Genomic DNA, 17122 nt, shown 5'->3' with positions numbered 1-17122 from the left:
ATAAATTAATATCTCAAAACTGTGCTCAAAACATAGTGTGGTCATGGTAACATTTAGTTTAATAATCTGTACAAATCTATTTTCTCGCTTGGCATGGAACAGGAACAATCATCCAAAGACTACTATGTATATACGGCAATCATCTATCAATCGGTGCATTATTTTTCGATCTTTTGAGTGGATTAAATTAGATTTTCTGTCAGTTTGTTCACAATTTATGACTCTAAAAAAGAAAATTTAAGATCTTATGAATTCATAACGTTCGCTGTTTTGGGAAAACGAAAACTATAACCGATCAAAATGGCTAGTGTTTCCTATCAAATAGCAAATCTTCTGGAGAAGGTAACCGGTGCATTCATTTTCCAATTAAACTACATTTCTTCATTGTTATAAGCATTTTTAGTGTTATAATTTCATTTTATCTATCATTACAGATGACTTCTAATGATAAGGACTTTCGATTTATGGCTACAAATGATTTGATGACTGAGTTGCAAAAAGATAGCATCAAACTTGACGATGATTCTGAAAGAAAAGTTGTAAAAATGTTACTTCGTTTACTCGAAGACAAGAACGGGGAGGTTCAAAATTTGGCTGTAAAGTGGTATGTTTCCCTTATTTTTACTTTATCACAATACAGATGGTGCTTAGTTTATTTTAGTCTAACAACTTTTTTACTCATTTTCACAGTCTCGGACCATTAGTAAACAAAGTCAAGGAATACCAAGTCGAGGGTATTGTAGAAACCCTTTGTGCCAATATGTTGTCAGATACAGAGCAACTTCGTGATATAAGTAGCATTGGCCTAAAAACTGTAATATCAGAATTACCTTTGGGATCCAACACTTTAGCAGCAAATGTCTGTAAAAAAATAACTGGTAGACTGAGCAGTGCTATTGAGAAGGTAAATGGACATTATAATCCAAACATTTTTATGTAACAAGTATAGTTATAAATTGTTATTTATAGACTAGGGTACCATTTTGAAATAATTTATCTGCTTATTTTACAGCAAGAGGATGTGTCTGTACAATTGGAAGCACTTGATATCTTGGCTGATCTACTTAGTAGATTTGGAGGTCTCTTAATTTCGTTTCACCCCATGCTATTAAATTCTTTACTTCCACAACTTGCTTCACCTCGTCAGGTAAATAGTAGCAATTAAATTTTATTAGTTAAATTTTGACTGCAATGCAATCTTAAACATGTACCATAACTAACTTGTATGAAATTAATACTTCTAATCTTTTTCCAGGCTGTCCGCAAGCGAACTATTGTAGCATTATCCCATTTAGTTATGTCTTGTAATGCTACATTATATAACAAACTCATTGATCATCTTTTGGAGGGCTTAAGTACTTCTACATCAGCTAGCGTAAGCCGTACACATATACAATGTATTGCTTCCATTTGGTAAGTAATCATGAGCTCAACATATTTATTATTCTAAATAAAATAAAAAAGTTTCACTGAAAATTAATTAATTGATGGTTTAACTTTTAGTCGTCAAGCTGGACATAGATTTGGTGAACAGTTATGGAGAGTAGCACCTCAGGTTCTAGAACATTCCACTGATTCTGATGAAGAATTGAGGGAGCACTGTTTGCAAGCCCTTGAAGCTATTGTACTTAAATGTCCCAAAGAGGTTCAACCTCACATACCTACTGTAAGTGTTCTTTTAACAAAATATGATGAGAGATTTAATTTTTCGTATTTAATATGACTAAACTTTAAAAATTTAATAATATTCAAAAGATTTTAGTGAAATATTTGTAACTTTTTTATATATATTTCAGATTATTGATTTGTGCTTAAAAATGATAACATATGATCCAAATTATAACTATGAAGATGAGGAAGAAGGAGGTGGTGGAGAGGACGAAGAAATGGAGGAAGAATCTTTTGAACCAGATGCAGACCCTGAGTCCGATTCTGAAGAATATTCAGATGATGATGATATGTCTTGGAAGGTATGATTTTTATTTATTTATCAGCTTTATCTTTTTTTCCATTTTAAATCTTATTTAAAACAAGTCATGCATGTACCCAATCATCAATAATTATTAAATCATTTTATTTTAAGATTATAATTTTGTACAAAACAATCTCTTTTATACAGGTGAGAAGGGCTGCAGCAAAATGCCTGGAGTCTGTGATTTCAACTCGGCATGAGCTGTTAGCAGAAATGTACATTACAGTTTCACCAGCATTGATAGCCAGGTTCAAAGGTAAGATTTAATCTTCAATGAAAACACAAGAGAATATGCCAAAAATAGTAACAATTACAATAATAATTATTGTTTAGACTAATTAATTATTTATAAGATAAGAACAAATAACTTTGGTACTATAGTAATATTGTGTATTTATTTATGTTTAAGAGCGCGAAGAGAATGTAAAGTGCGACATTTTGAGTGCGTACACGGCGTTACTTAGAGCAACGCGCCCGCCTCCCGCTCTACAGATGACTATCGCGCCCACTGACAACTCTCCACAAGCATTGCTTATTCAAAGGGTATGTTATCAATTTTCACAAAATATTGATTTATGAAAGTATATAATATAATGTACCTTTTGTAATACAGGCATATTAATGTAGCTATTTCCAGGGCGAAAACATTGCAAATATCAGAAAATTCAAACCTTTTCTACTTGTGATCATTTAGGTACATGTTGATTTTTATAGAAGCATTTTTTTAATGCTTTTTCATTAATTTTTCATTCCAATTTGAATAAATGAATCTAATGGTATGACTGTCTTATTTCATATTATATATTAAGTTAAAATAATTTATTTCATTTCGGAATGATGAATCCAATACATATTATGAATTATTTATGCTAAACATACATATTTATTTAATTTAATTTTGTTTTGTTATAAGTGAACATTTGTTTATTGCTGATTGAAAATGTTGGTGCATAGGTGCCAAGTATAGTCCGCGGGGCGTTACGCGTGATCCGCGGGCGGAGCGTGCGTGCTCGTGGTGCGGCGTTGGCTCTACTGCGCGAGCTGCTGGCGGCCGCGCCCGGTTGCCTCACAGACCACGCCGCAAGGGTGATACGCGCGCTCACACCGCCCCTCATGTGAGTACTTGTCTTTGGTGAAAGTGTGTTTATAATTTGCATATTAGCACAGTTGACAGATATGTACTACGTACATACAGTTAGGAAACTAAGCCCTCCCCCATGAAATTATGACGTATAGCTATAGGGCTGTTACTTTTTGATATTTAACCGACTTGAAAAATAAAGGAGAAGGTTATCAATTCGGCCTGTATATTTCTGTTTGCTTTTTTTCACAGTTGATTTTGTGGTAATTTGGAGATTAAAACCCGTTAAAATACAAAAATGGTGTAGCCTAAATATGAATTTACAAGAAGAAACAATCCGAATTAATACAGCTTGTAAAAGTAAATACGTTTTTATCAGTGCTATATTTCGAAATCTTGTTTTGTTATGGACGCCGAAGGCTATTAATTAATGTACCTACCTAAATTATTTATAATGCTTGATATTTGTATTATACATATTATATTCAATAATTATTTTAAACCAGAATTTACAATACTTGTATGTAGGTATACCTACTAAATTATTTTTAAAACGATAAATTAAATTAAATAACACAAAATATGCAAAAATAAATTAAAATTATTATTATACGAGCATAGAACCTCTACCTTTTTGTTTTAGGAAGAAAAAGAAAATAGTTTGACAGGCTTAGTGCTTGACAAAGTGGAGACGCCACGTATCGATAAAAATACAATAATTATAATATCTATCTTTTTCTTCCCTAATATTTACGTAATTATGCACATAAATTTAAACAAGATTTTTTTAAGGTTTCCTTTTTTTTATATTTTCGTGCTCTTCTAGATTGCGTAAAAATAGATGCCACCTTTAAACAGACTGGACTCCTAATAGTGACTATTTGTAGCTATCATTTTGGTAGAAAATATGTCAACTTAATTTAAAACTCATGCTGCCATATCTATAGAAATTAAAAAATAGTCTCTTAACTTGTAGTCAGATACGCTATTTACAAATAAATTTATTGAAAGGGCTACAAACTGAAACAATCGATATTTATTTAATGTGAATTGACATCACTTTAAACTTTTTTCCATACTATATTCAAAATCTATGGATGTGTCACCCGCTACTATCGATCCCCCTCAATACCCTCGAAAACACGCTTGATGGGGGGGGGAGCCATTTCGAACATTTTGTATGAAGTTTCCTTACTTTATGTATCTGTATATTGTGATATTAGGCAGATATTGAAACTTATGTGTAGCGTAATAGTCTTTTTACCCTACAACATTGTTTTTCTGATTTATAAAAAAATATTTTTTAACAAAGTTTTACAGTGAATTAGTATTGGATATTGACTGATAACATCATGATTTGATAACATCATGTGATGCCTGAACACAAAGATGTGTCACTCGGTTTTTTGGCACTTTTGTGTTTTTAATATTGTAGATGTTCTGTCTACATAATATTTTATTATTAATCCTAAAATGGTCACTATTAAGGCACACCTAAACAGTAACGTGGTACAGTGGACCGCCTCCTTGGTACAGTGGTTGACGCGTGAGCGTAGAACCGAGGGGTCCTGGGTTCGATTCCCGGTGGAGACGAAGAAAAAAAAATGTCTCGGTCTGGTAGGACACAGAAGGCTGATCACCTACTTGTCCCTAAAGAAAAATCGATCAGTGAAACAGATGTATGCATAATGCATCTGCCCCTTACCCCACTACGGGGACATGGGACTTCACTTTTTTTTTTTTTAAACAGTAACGTTAATAAATTGCACGGTCCACAGGGACAAGGGCACGGCGTCGTCGATGAAGATCGAGACGCTGGTGTTCGTGTGGTGGCTGGTGCGCGGCGCGGGCGCGGCGGGGCTGCGCGCGCACGTGGCGGCGCTGCTGCCGGCCGTGCTGGCGTGCGTGCCCGACCCCTTCTACAAGGTCACCGCGGAGGCGCTGCGCGTGCTGCAGGCGCTCGTTAAGATCATGCGCCCACTCGGTATGTTGTTTAGTTTATGTTATGAGATTTTTCATGTTTGTACTTAGTCTGCACTCTCTCCTATCCTTCTATCTACTCATTTACAAACTGCACTACGAATATAATACGACTTTAATTGATGTTGGCCAAGATTTGAACAATTTAACAGATTGAGTCATATGCATTTAGGGAATATAAGATAAAATACTTGCTACTATTAAATCTAGAAAGAAAATTGTCCTTTGTTTTTGTTAAACAATGGTGTTACCTTCCAAGTGTTTGTATTTTAAACTCTCCTTTTTGTTAAGCAGACCAACCCACATACAATCATACAATCTAGAACTATATAACTTTTTTAAATAACTACGTATTCATAATATGTACAGATAACATCGAAAACATCGATGGGGATGTACAAGTAGAGGCGCCACCGGCAGAGTTCCAGCAGTTCATACCCGCGATGTACGAATGTACGCTCGTGAGACTGCGCGCTACGGACATGGACCAAGAGGTGAAGGAAAGAGCGATCGCCACATGCGGACAGCTTATATGCCACTTTGGTGACTATTTACAGGTGAATAGAGCACATAATTGTATGCATTTTAATTGATCTAAAAAAATTAAAGGAAAACAAATGGTTTGTACCGAAATGCTTGTAATAAAATCTGATTTCTTGAAATCTACTTCTTTTGTTTCAGAATGAACTGCCTGTATGTTTGCCAATCTTTTTGGAAAGATTACGCAATGAAATCACACGACTTACAACAGTGAAAGCATTGACTAAAATTGCGTCGTCGCCTCTTCGTATTGATCTGAGACCTATATTGGTATGTATTGTAATTTTTGGTGCATTTTTATATCTTTTGAATTTTTAAACAAGGAATTTATTAACGGTATTTCGAATTTTGCAGTCAGATGCGGTGCCTATTTTGGGATCATTTTTGCGAAAAAATCAACGAGCATTAAAACTTTCGACATTGGTACTACTCGACACCTTAGTGCAAAACTACAGCAATGCTATTAGTATAGAATTGTTGAGTAAGGTAAAGTATTTTAGCATACAAATAATAAGTTTCCATAAGCAAAATATCAATATTTCCTTGAATACTTCATTTTCAATTCAATAAATAAATATAAATATTTTCAATATAATATAATCTTACAATTCTGACACAAAATCTTTCTTATTAAATATCAGACATTGTTTTTAAGTATGTATGTAAAATTAGGTTCAAAGTCGCTAATTAGAAAACTATACCTAATAAACGCGTAGGCAGAGTTTTGCTTCGGACAATTTTTGAGCGTGATTGTCATCAGTCCATATAATATGTTCCCAGTGGTGGGACTCGGGCCTCCCATAAGGAATTTTATTGTATTACAAGCTTTATTTCCACAATAAATATACATAATATGTCATTATAATTTTCAGTTTATTAATTTCCATTAAGGGGCTGACAAGACCAAATTGAAGTTATTGGAGCAGTTTAAAAAAAAAATATTCTAGCCCATCAAAAAAAATATATGTTAATATTCATCATAATATTTCGAAGACCGTAAATGGACTCGATACATAATTGGACGAAATCGGCTCGATAGAAAATAATTGCAAAGCTTGGTCTTAAAATCATCATTAAACGATTCTATGTGTTTATTTTTTGACTTACGGGTCTGCAATTTAAAACACGAAGTCAACATATTCATACCTGAACCTCTAACGAGTCATGTTTCGCATATGACCCACACTTTTCCTTTAATCACATATTTTCTTATTATTATCTTCTACGACCTGGCCCCGCCCAGTAACAGTGATATTGTGCTCTCGTTTGCGCACACTGTCCAATTGTATGGGAGTAAACGAGAGCGCCAGAGAGAATTGCCACCTAAAAAACCTGCAAAATGTGCACCAAAGTACCCCTCATACGCATTTAGCTTCTTCCTGCTACCTATAAGGCTGGTTGCAGAGCTTGACCGACCATCAGTGCGTACGTCAGTCGCGCTTGTCATATGTATGGAAATTCATAAAACCGTTCATAGCTAGACCGACCATACGCACGCGTATTGTCATGCGTATTAGTGTCATAGTCATACACATTGTTGATGCGTATCGTCAGGACCGACGCGGACGGTACGCACTGATGGTCGGTCAAGCTCTGCAACCAGCCTAAGGGCTGCTACACATAATATTTATATGTTTATTACCGTGGTGTGCACCAGGTGCTGACCGAGGTGCCGGCGCTGGTGTGCGAGGCGGACCTGCACTGCGCGCAGACGGCGCTGACGCTGGTGGCGCGCGTGTGCCGGCGCTGCCCGGCCGCGCTCACGCACGACGCGCGCGCCGCGCTCACGCCCAACATACTGGCGCTGGCCAACTCGCCGCTGCTGCAAGGTGAAACATACTTAACACTATGAAATACCTTTATGCTTCTGCCACACTATGCTCCTCGCGCTGCGTTATTCGCCGCGACATTGCCCTCTCTGCCCACACACTGCTCTACTCGCGACGCTCCTCACTTGTCATTTGCCTTGTCTCACACAATGGACGTTAAAACGATGGTAGCGTGCGCGCTATGCATTTTTACTATAGATAATTATATTAATGTATGTAGTAAAAATATACATCGTCGTCGTCGTCCTCAAACATAAAAAACATTAACACTTTCATTTGACCATTCCATTCTTAGCGACGACATAATTTCCAATTTTGCATACGTGTGCGTCTTGCGCGAGCGCTCGATGCGGACTGCGATCGCGCGAGTATGTATGTGGCCAGACATTCGCACTCGTATTGCCGGTCCTTTGACTCGCGCGCAAAAACCGACAAAATAGGGAGCAGTGAGCAGGATCCCACTAAAAACATAAATGTAAAAATTGGAGCCGAGTTCAATCGTTGACTTAATTTGCCAAAAAAAGAAATGAGATCTAAATGTGTGCCAAGTTCTGCAGACAGTCTAGAAATTTATTTACAAAGATGTATTAAGTTCTTAGGTTGACTGAAAACTCAATTGTTTTATTTTCCCTTAGAGAACAATGTTTATTCCAAAATATAACTTTTTTAATTTGAATAATATAATTATTTTCACAAAGCAAACAACTAATGACCTATTGAACCCCATAATTTGATGAGGCTAGTTTTTAGAACCTCACAAAATATAAACAGTATGTAAAACTAGCCTCATCAAATTATGGGGTTCAATAGGTCATTAGTTGTTTGCTTTGTGAAAATAATTATATTATTCAAATTAAAAAAGTTATATTTTGGAATAAACATTGTTCTCTAAGGGAAAATAAAACAATTGAGTTTTCAGTCAACCTAAGAACTTAATACATCTTTGTAAATAAATTTCTAGACTGTCTGCAGAACTTGGCACACATTTAGATCTCATTTCTTTTTTTGGCAAATTAAGTCAACGATTGAACTCGGCTCCAATTTTTACATTTATGTTTTTAGTGGGATATCATTACTTTTTGTACAGATAATTACTCTGCAAATTTGATTTACTTTATAAATATAATACTTTTTATATACGATTTTTTTTCTTGCGGTTTCTCTGTATGGTTTGTTTAGTATTATTTTCTATATTTTCTTGTATGTTATGAATGTCAGCGCACATTGCCCCGTCATTATCTGCAATTTTTTAAACTCGTTTTCTGTTTAAAAGATTACATGATTTTCTAAACATCCAGCGTGAATTTGTACACACACTATTACCAAGATGCAAAGATCGTTGTAGAAGAATCGTCGCCTTACTCCATGACGTTACGGTATTGCCATGACGCGATCTTGAAATTTTACTCTAAACGCGCCTAAAGATGTTTCACTCATATTAATATTACGCAAATTAAATCATTTCGACCTTCGACGAAGCCTTCTTCCATTACACCATTTATGGTAATTATTTTTGCATGCTTGTATTGGCTAAACATGTTTGTGCTTTATTAATATAATTGTATCACCATTGAATACCATGTTTAAAGCAAAATAAAGATTTTATTTATTTATTTATTTATTTACACTGAAATTAAAACTAAACTAAACACTCATAAATAAAGAATAAATAAATGTGAATATGTAAAATTATATATTATTTTTAACTGTATGAGCAATAAAGGCAATATTTTTATTACAATTTTCTTTTATTTTACGTTTAATAACAGTTTTGAATAAAGAAATCATGCAATTGAAGTAATCCGCCCTAGCGAATTAGCGATATCTACTAGCGCGAGCGAGTGTGATGTCAGAGGCGCTTCGAATCTACAGATGTTTCGTCCTAAAATATGTAAACTTTAATAATCTATATCTCAGTCATTTATTGATGGATTTCAAAATTTTTTTCGGCCACTGATTAGTTTTGATCTATTTTTTAAGACTAGTAAGGTGAATATACTATTTTCTTTTTTTTTAAACTTTTCCATTTTTCCATACAAACAAAATTTATGTCATTGAAAAAAAATTTAAATACAAATAAATTCAGTATTTTCTGATTTTTTCCTTTGTACACTCACTATTACCTAGTTGATTACAAAATTTGAACTTTCTAGGTCATCTGGAAGTGGGTTAGGTTTTGTATATGTCTATAAGTCAGTCAGTCTTAAAAATTGCGATTTTTGGATATTAATATCTACGCAACTGTTTAATCTGTATTTATGAAATTTAAGGTTCTTGTTTATCTTGAGGTCCTCTTGATATGTACCAAATTTGGTTTATATACCTTAAATAGTTTTCGAGTTATAAGGGGGTGAAAAGTGGCTCGAAATGGTTCGTGTAAATATACACACGGCTGCTGCTCGCCAGTTCTCTTCGCTTGAACTCGGCTTGACACGCTGCCGCGTGTCTAGATGATGAGCACGACGAGTGGCATGACGAGTAACGTTGCCACACTATGTCTCTGCCTACTTTCCTCGTTACTTCCCATACCACTCGTCGAGTGTGTGACCGGCGTATTAGATTACTAGATAATTGATTTATTAATTCTTCTTTACATATGTTCCAAATATAAAAAGGACAATAATTGGATACAAAATGCTTCAGTGCTAATATCGTATAACATACTAAATATAGTTAAAAAAGAGCGTGCGCGCCGAGGACACGTGTCAAAAGTGAAACTTCTTTAGCAAGATTCAAAGACACCAAAATCGTCGCCTTACTCCGTGACGCGTCGGCATTGCCATGAAGCGAGTCGCGACCTTGAACTTTTACTCTCAACGCGCCTAAAGAAGTTTGTTTCACTTCAAAAGCTCAAGCTGATTGTTGTATGAGTGATTTTACTGTCAGTGCTTTGAAACTCGAAGTCATATTTGCAAGATCGCAACCAGAGTCAATACATTATTGCCTAGTCATATGTACTTGCTTTTATTCGGAAATAATAATAGGAAATCATGACTTGAATATTTTAATTATAGATCCATAGTATAAAAAAAAATAGTACAAATTATTAAATTCTAGGTGGTGCGTTAAAGGCAATGGTCGGTGTTTTGTCTGCGCTTGTGGAAGCAGACGTAGAGGGTTGCTCTCGTAGGGAATTACTTGCGCTGTTAGTGGCCCCTGTACACCGTCCCACTGAACATAACGCCACGGCACATCATATTAAGCAGGTAAATAGAGTGCAAGGAACGACACTATTACTACTTTTATTAAGAGTGAGATAGACAGATAATATGATTTAGAAACTATAAACATACTTGCAATGATAATATTGTTACAACAATTAATTCCGTTATAAGTCATTAGCTTACATGTACACATATAAAAAAGCCGTGTTATTTACACCACTTATAATTCAAGAACCACTAAAAATATTTTAATGATTTTTATAATATGACTTTAATTAATCATTGAAAAATGGGCTGATCCAGGCGAGCAACTAGTATATAGATATCTATAAGATTGTTGTGTTGATATATCGCTCTGAATCGTGCAAGTGAAATGTTTTTGTTACAGAGCATATACAGGGTGTAATCGTTAAGTGTGCACAGGCGATTATTCCGTAACTATTGCAGATATCAATAACTTTAAACTGATATTGAAAGCCTACCTAATGAGTAAAATGACTCGTACTAAATGTATGGGCGTGTTTGATACAATTTTTTTGGAAATTTCCCGTTTTATTTTTAAAAAGTTATTATTGTCATTTTACTCATTAGGTAAAGGGCTTTCGATATCAGTTTAAATTTTTTTGATATCCGCAATAGTTACGGAATAATCGCCTGTGCACACTTAACGATTACACCCTGTATATATTTCCAATATTATTTCATCGGGGCGTTAAAGGCCGGCCAGTCGACTAGACTGATCGAGGCTCATCTCTTTTATTTTAAACAAATAAATGTATTTATTTGCATCATAAATTATATATTACTAGCTGTTCCCCGCGGTTTCACCCGCATTGCTCCGCTCCTGTTGGTCGTAGCGCGATGATATATAGCCTATAGCCTTCCTCGATAAACGGGCTATCTAACACCGAAAGAATTTTTCAAATCGGACCAGTAGTTCCCGAGATTAGCGCGTTTAAACAAACAAACAAACATACAAACAAATAAACTCTTCAGCTTTATAATATGAGTATAGATGACACATGTGTATGTGCAGGCGTACCACTCGCTGGCGAAGTGCGTGGCGGCGGTGGTGGCGGGCGGCGGCGGCTCGGCGCTGCACACGACGCGCGCCTTCCTGCGCGACGCCACCGACCCGCCCGCCGACACCGTGCACATGTTCGCGCTGCTCGCCATCGCAGAGATCGGCAGGCATCTGTGCGTGACTTTACATGAAATTGAAAAAACAAATGAAAATGAAATGGAAAAATATTTATTTAGACCCACATCACACCCCGGACACTCCATACAAAATTATCGTTTTGACAGTCACACTGTAGAGACTGCAAATGTGTGTGTTAGCGCTTTAAGGTTGGCACATTTTTGACTAGCGTAAAAAAAAATTCGCGTTTTTCTGACAGCACAATATCTAACCATTTTCTACGAAAAACGATAATCACAAATCCAAAATAATAAAATTACTTTAAGTCAATTTGATTAATGTTGTCAATCTTCGTTGCGTATCGTCCCTGTAGAAAAATATGGACCATTTTATGTCTGATCGTGCGGGGTGAGGTAAGTGTTTAATTTTGGCGGGAGGCGGAGAGTGTCCGTTCTGTAGCGTTTAGCTACTATTATGTATTCTGTGCCCACATTATAAGAAGATTACATAAATGAGATACGACAATCGCCTAAACTAGGTACTAGACCTGTGCTATAGGCGACATGATGATTGTTTTTATGAGTTAGAAGTGGCACGACCGGTGTGAAATCGTTTCTTCAAGTATTGTATATAAGTTAAAACTCATATTATAAAAACATAATTTTTTATTCTATCAAATGGAGTGGGAACGGTAAAAACTCCATATATTATTAACTAGCTGCTCCGCGCGGTTTCACCCCCGTGGCCCCACTCCTGTTGCCCGTAGCGTGATGAAATATAGCCTATAACCTTCCTTGATAAATAGGCTATCTAACACCGAAAGAATTTTTCAAATCGGACCAGTAGTTCCCGAGATTAGCGCGTTCAAACAAACAAACAAACTCTTCAGCTTTATAATATTAGTATAGATAATTGTATGGTATAACGGTAACTGGATGGATCTCAATAAAAACACAAATTTATCCACTATACAGTGTTCAATGTACATACTACTCCTATGAATAAAACTAAAATAAAATAACACCAATTTTTTTAATTAAAACTTGTTTGTTTTTATTTTATCCGTTTTGGAATTACAACTTCTGTTATGTTCAGCTTACAAGAAAAACCTAAAATTAAATATTTTAAACGCAATTTATTCCTTATATTATAATCCACACGTTTCGAACACAAACTCGAAACGTCGTGAAAATAATAATTAAGGAATAAATCGCGTTTAAAATCCGTTAAAAAAATCTTTAATTTCTAAATGCTCGCGTAAAATCAAACACTAGAAAATACTCAATAATATACCATTTATTTCAACAGGGATCTAAGCTCCATACCGAATCTGAAAGAAGTATTGCTCAACTCGTTCACACCATCATCGGAAGAGGTGAAGTCAGCCGCGAGTTACGCACTAGGTTCAGTAGCGGTGGGCAATTTGCCTGAATTCCTGCCTTTCATACTTGGAGAGATTGAGGCACAACCTAAGAGGCAGTATCTGCTGTTACACTCGCTTAGAGAAGTAAGTTACTGACAACAAAGAAGCCCCATAATTGTGACATGTATTTAGATTTGTACAACAAAAGTTTCTTTTTCATTACAAATCAGAAGCTAAAAATTTGATATTTAGGAAATAATTTAATTAACGTAACTATTATTTTATTTTTTGTAGATAATTGCATGTGAATCAACAACACCCGAAGGAGTTGAAGCCCTAAGACCTTTCATACCAGAAATCTGGGTACAGTTATCAAAGCACTGCCAATGCGCGGAGGAAGGATCTCGGAATGTAGTAAGTAAAATTTCCTATCTGTTTTACGACATGTTGACCTAAATGGAAATGCCGATGCTAATTTTTTTATTTATTTTTCCTTAGGTTGCAGAATGTTTAGGAAAATTATGTTTATTGGAGCCACAAGACTTGTTGCCTCATCTCAAGGAGTTCCTTAAGTCGCCAGAGCCGCTCACCAGGACAACTGCTGTTACCGCCGTTAAGTTTACAATTTCAGATCAGGTTAGTTAAATAATATTTTCTGCATTTGTTTTTTATGCCTTCTATTTTAATGTGTATTTTGTAAAAAGAGTATTTGATAATTACTAATTTAATTTTTATGTGCATAGTTTATATTGAAATGTTTCATGTGAAGAAAATAAATTTATTTTAATTTCGCTCAAAGATATGCGTGTTACTCATTACATCTTAACATGTTTGCTGTTCAGCATCAGGCAGCTGCCTTTTGTGCAAATTATGCTCTTTTTGGAACACTGCACCATTTTCATGATATTTTTCTTAAGTTTGTACAATAAAGAATAGTAAATAAATAAAAATGTTGTGTGGTTTTATGAGACCACGGCAAAAGTGAAACTTTTTTTCACACTATAGACATTTAACTAAAAATTATCGTATTTGTACGATAATTATCGTACGTATCGTGCGTCACGCGACATGCGCTACATAGACCAAAAAGTTTGAGACGACGTAACAAAAGTTTCACTTTAAAATTAACTCGGATGGTAATTGGTAATAAGACGTGTGCGATCCGCAGCCGCAAGCGATAGACGGTCTGCTCCGCGCGTGTATGGCAGAGCTGCTGGTGCCATTACGCGACCCCGAGCTGTGCGTGCGGCGCGTGGCGCTGGTCGCGTTCAACTCGGCCGCGCACAACAAGCCCTCGCTCGTGCGCGACCTGCTGCCGCACGTGCTGCCCACCATCTACCGAGAGACTAAGGTCAAGGTGAGCGCGAGTACATGGACAACTAGATTTCCGCCCTCGGCTTCGTCTGCGTTTTCAAACTGAATACCGCATACTTCCCGTTTCCGTGGGATTTCCGGGATAAAACATATCCTATGTGTGAATCCGAGCTACCCTCTATATGTGTGCTAAATTTCATTGTAATCGGCTCAGTAGTATTTGCGTAAAAGAGTAACAAACACACACATACACATCCTCACAAACTTTCGGGTCATTTGTAACAGGATGGCGGTTCTACAGGGGTCTTAGTACGCAATGACAAAAAGAAAAATGATGGTCAGAACTCTGATACCGGATACCTTAAGATACTGTAATATTTTATAGTAGAGAATCTTAACATAAAATATTATAGTATCTTCACCGTGTGTGACGCGCTTAAGGATTGTAATAAGTTTCGCTATGTCTATAAAGATATATTTCCTTTATTATTATACAATTGAACACAATTAAATTTTGAAAAGCTGAATGAAAAGTATTAATTTTAGATTAGATTAAACAAAGATATAATCCGCTCCATATTTATCGTACAGAAAGAGCTGATCCGCGAGGTGGAGATGGGCCCGTTCAAGCACTCGGTGGACGACGGGCTGGACCTGCGCAAGGCGGCGTTCGAGTGCATGTACACGCTGCTGGGCACGTGCCTCGACCGCCTCGACGTGTTCGAGTTCCTGCGCCACGTGGAGGACGGGCTGCGTGACCACTACGACATAAAGATGCTCACCTACTTGATGTGCGCGCGCTTGGCTACGCTCTGCCCCGCGGTCGTGCTGCAAAGTTAGTAGTGGTTTTGTATGGACACGTATTTGAAGTGAAACTTCTTTATCGGGGTTGGAAAAAAATTAGTGTAACATTTTTTCGTTACACGTGGCATTTTTCCGTTACGCGCCATCTTTTTCTTATCCCTACCACGCGTGATTCGACGTATTTCTGTAAAGTTGCATATAGTAAATTATTTTTTGAAAAATAAGGTCATCTATAGTCGAGCCAATTTAATAGGCAACATTTGACGTCTATCAATTTTATCTTCATAGGGTGGTAACCTGCTTAAAAACATCGATTAAAGTGAATTAATCGATACGGACTTGAAACATTTGTCAATCGAACTTGAAACACATGTCAATAATTTATGATAATTTTTGTTCACAATTAATCAATGCATTCGATTCTAGATGTCAGATTTCGATTTTTAGAGTAACGTCTCTGGTATTTAAAAAGAAAAAAGGTTTATTGACACAAAATTCGTCAGTTCTTTAAATCAGAAATTGTTTATTTTTATTTATTTATTATGTTTAGAATGGTTTATCGGTAAAATCAAATCCTAAAATTACTTGTATCGGTCATTATTATTATAAATATGTAATCGTAATTCAAAAAAGTTAAGCAAATGTGCAGTTCTAACAAAACGAAATATCACGTTGTTCTATGTCGTCGTTACTAGGTTACGTTGTTGAATTTTGTTGAACTGTCAAATGTTGCCTTTTAAAATGGCTCTACTATAGAAGTTTCACTTGTTACGTGTGTACACTAGTACACGCACACATTTTTTTTTGGTACACAAATACTTCAGTATTTGAATATTGGTTTCGGTTTAGAGAATTGTTGTAGAGAGAATTTGAAGGATTGGTTTTTTTAAAGCGAAATGTTTTGCTTTGCTTCATAAAAATGAGGTTATAGGATAAACATATTGTTTCCTCCTGGTATGGTGTCGCACAGTTTCACCCGCGGGCAATAAAGTTGAAGAAATATTTGATTTTGTAGAAATCAACTTGTGTACTAGGTATGTAACAAAAATACCCCGGATGGATATATTATGTATTTTTGCGAATGCGAAAGTTTGTTAGGGTTAACAAACTTTCGCATTTATAATACGAGTAGGTTATGTGCAAATTGTATTTTTTTACACTAAAAGAAGTGTTGATCATTGAAACTTTGCACAGGGTTGGAGAGCCTAGTGGAGCCATTGCGAGCGACTTGCACGATGAAGGTGAAGGCGAACTCGGTGAAGCAGGAGTACGAGAAGCAGGACGAGCTCAAGCGCTCCGCCCTGCGCGCAGCCGCTGCGCTGCTGCAGATTCCTGAAGCCGGTCAGTACTGCCTTTGTGCTTAACTTACATAGTACCACTGATCTAGCCGCTTTTTCCGGTTTTCCGGTATAAAATTAGCCCAATCTCGAATATGTAGCAGTAGTAGCTTTGAATATATTTAGTGATAGAATTTTTCAAATCGGTCAATAGTTAGTCTTTCGAACTAACGAACACACAATAAAATTTATTTATTTGATTTGTCAACAGATGTACACCTTATATTATATTTTGTCTGTTTTAAGAAATCTTTCTGCTTTAAATTAGTTGTTTTAAAATGACATACAAATGCTATATGAGTATTTACTATTTAGTAACAACCATCATAAATGAATAATTAAAAAAAATCGTATTGTATACTAAAGTGTGCCCGTAATATTTCAGAAAAGAACCCGCACCTGATGGACTTCGTGACGCAAATAAAGTCGTTTCCCGACCTGCAGCCGATCTTCGAGTCGATCCTGAAGGACTCGAGCGGCGCCGGCCTCGACTCCAACCTCATGGACCAGAGCTAGCCGCGACATTACCGATTCGTTCACATACTCAATATGTTGTAAATGTTGAAAATTTTAATAGATTTTCCACTTATTTTCGTT

General features: G+C 36.1%; 1 protein-coding gene across 1 annotated transcript; it reads left to right on the top strand.

The window, feature by feature from the left end:
- Positions 1-142: 142 nt before the first annotated feature.
- Positions 143-17114, top strand: LOC123693180 (cullin-associated NEDD8-dissociated protein 1). Its single transcript, XM_045638169.1, has 24 exons — positions 143-342; positions 435-604; positions 691-904; positions 1013-1147; positions 1256-1413; positions 1504-1666; positions 1797-1970; positions 2120-2228; positions 2382-2515; positions 2927-3087; positions 4832-5037; positions 5403-5590; positions 5715-5843; positions 5928-6059; positions 7231-7402; positions 10460-10608; positions 11603-11763; positions 13016-13214; positions 13365-13484; positions 13569-13706; positions 14239-14427; positions 14976-15219; positions 16383-16529; positions 16911-17114. Exons 1-24 carry the CDS (start codon positions 301-303, stop codon positions 17039-17041), a joined length of 3765 nt encoding a protein of 1254 aa, XP_045494125.1. The 5' UTR covers positions 143-300; the 3' UTR covers positions 17042-17114.
- Positions 17115-17122: the final 8 nt, after the last annotated feature.

Source organism: Colias croceus, chromosome 1 (genome assembly GCF_905220415.1).
Source record: "Colias croceus chromosome 1, ilColCroc2.1".
Taxonomy (NCBI): domain Eukaryota; kingdom Metazoa; phylum Arthropoda; class Insecta; order Lepidoptera; family Pieridae; genus Colias; species Colias croceus.
This window is presented reverse-complemented; position numbering and strand designations above follow the sequence as displayed.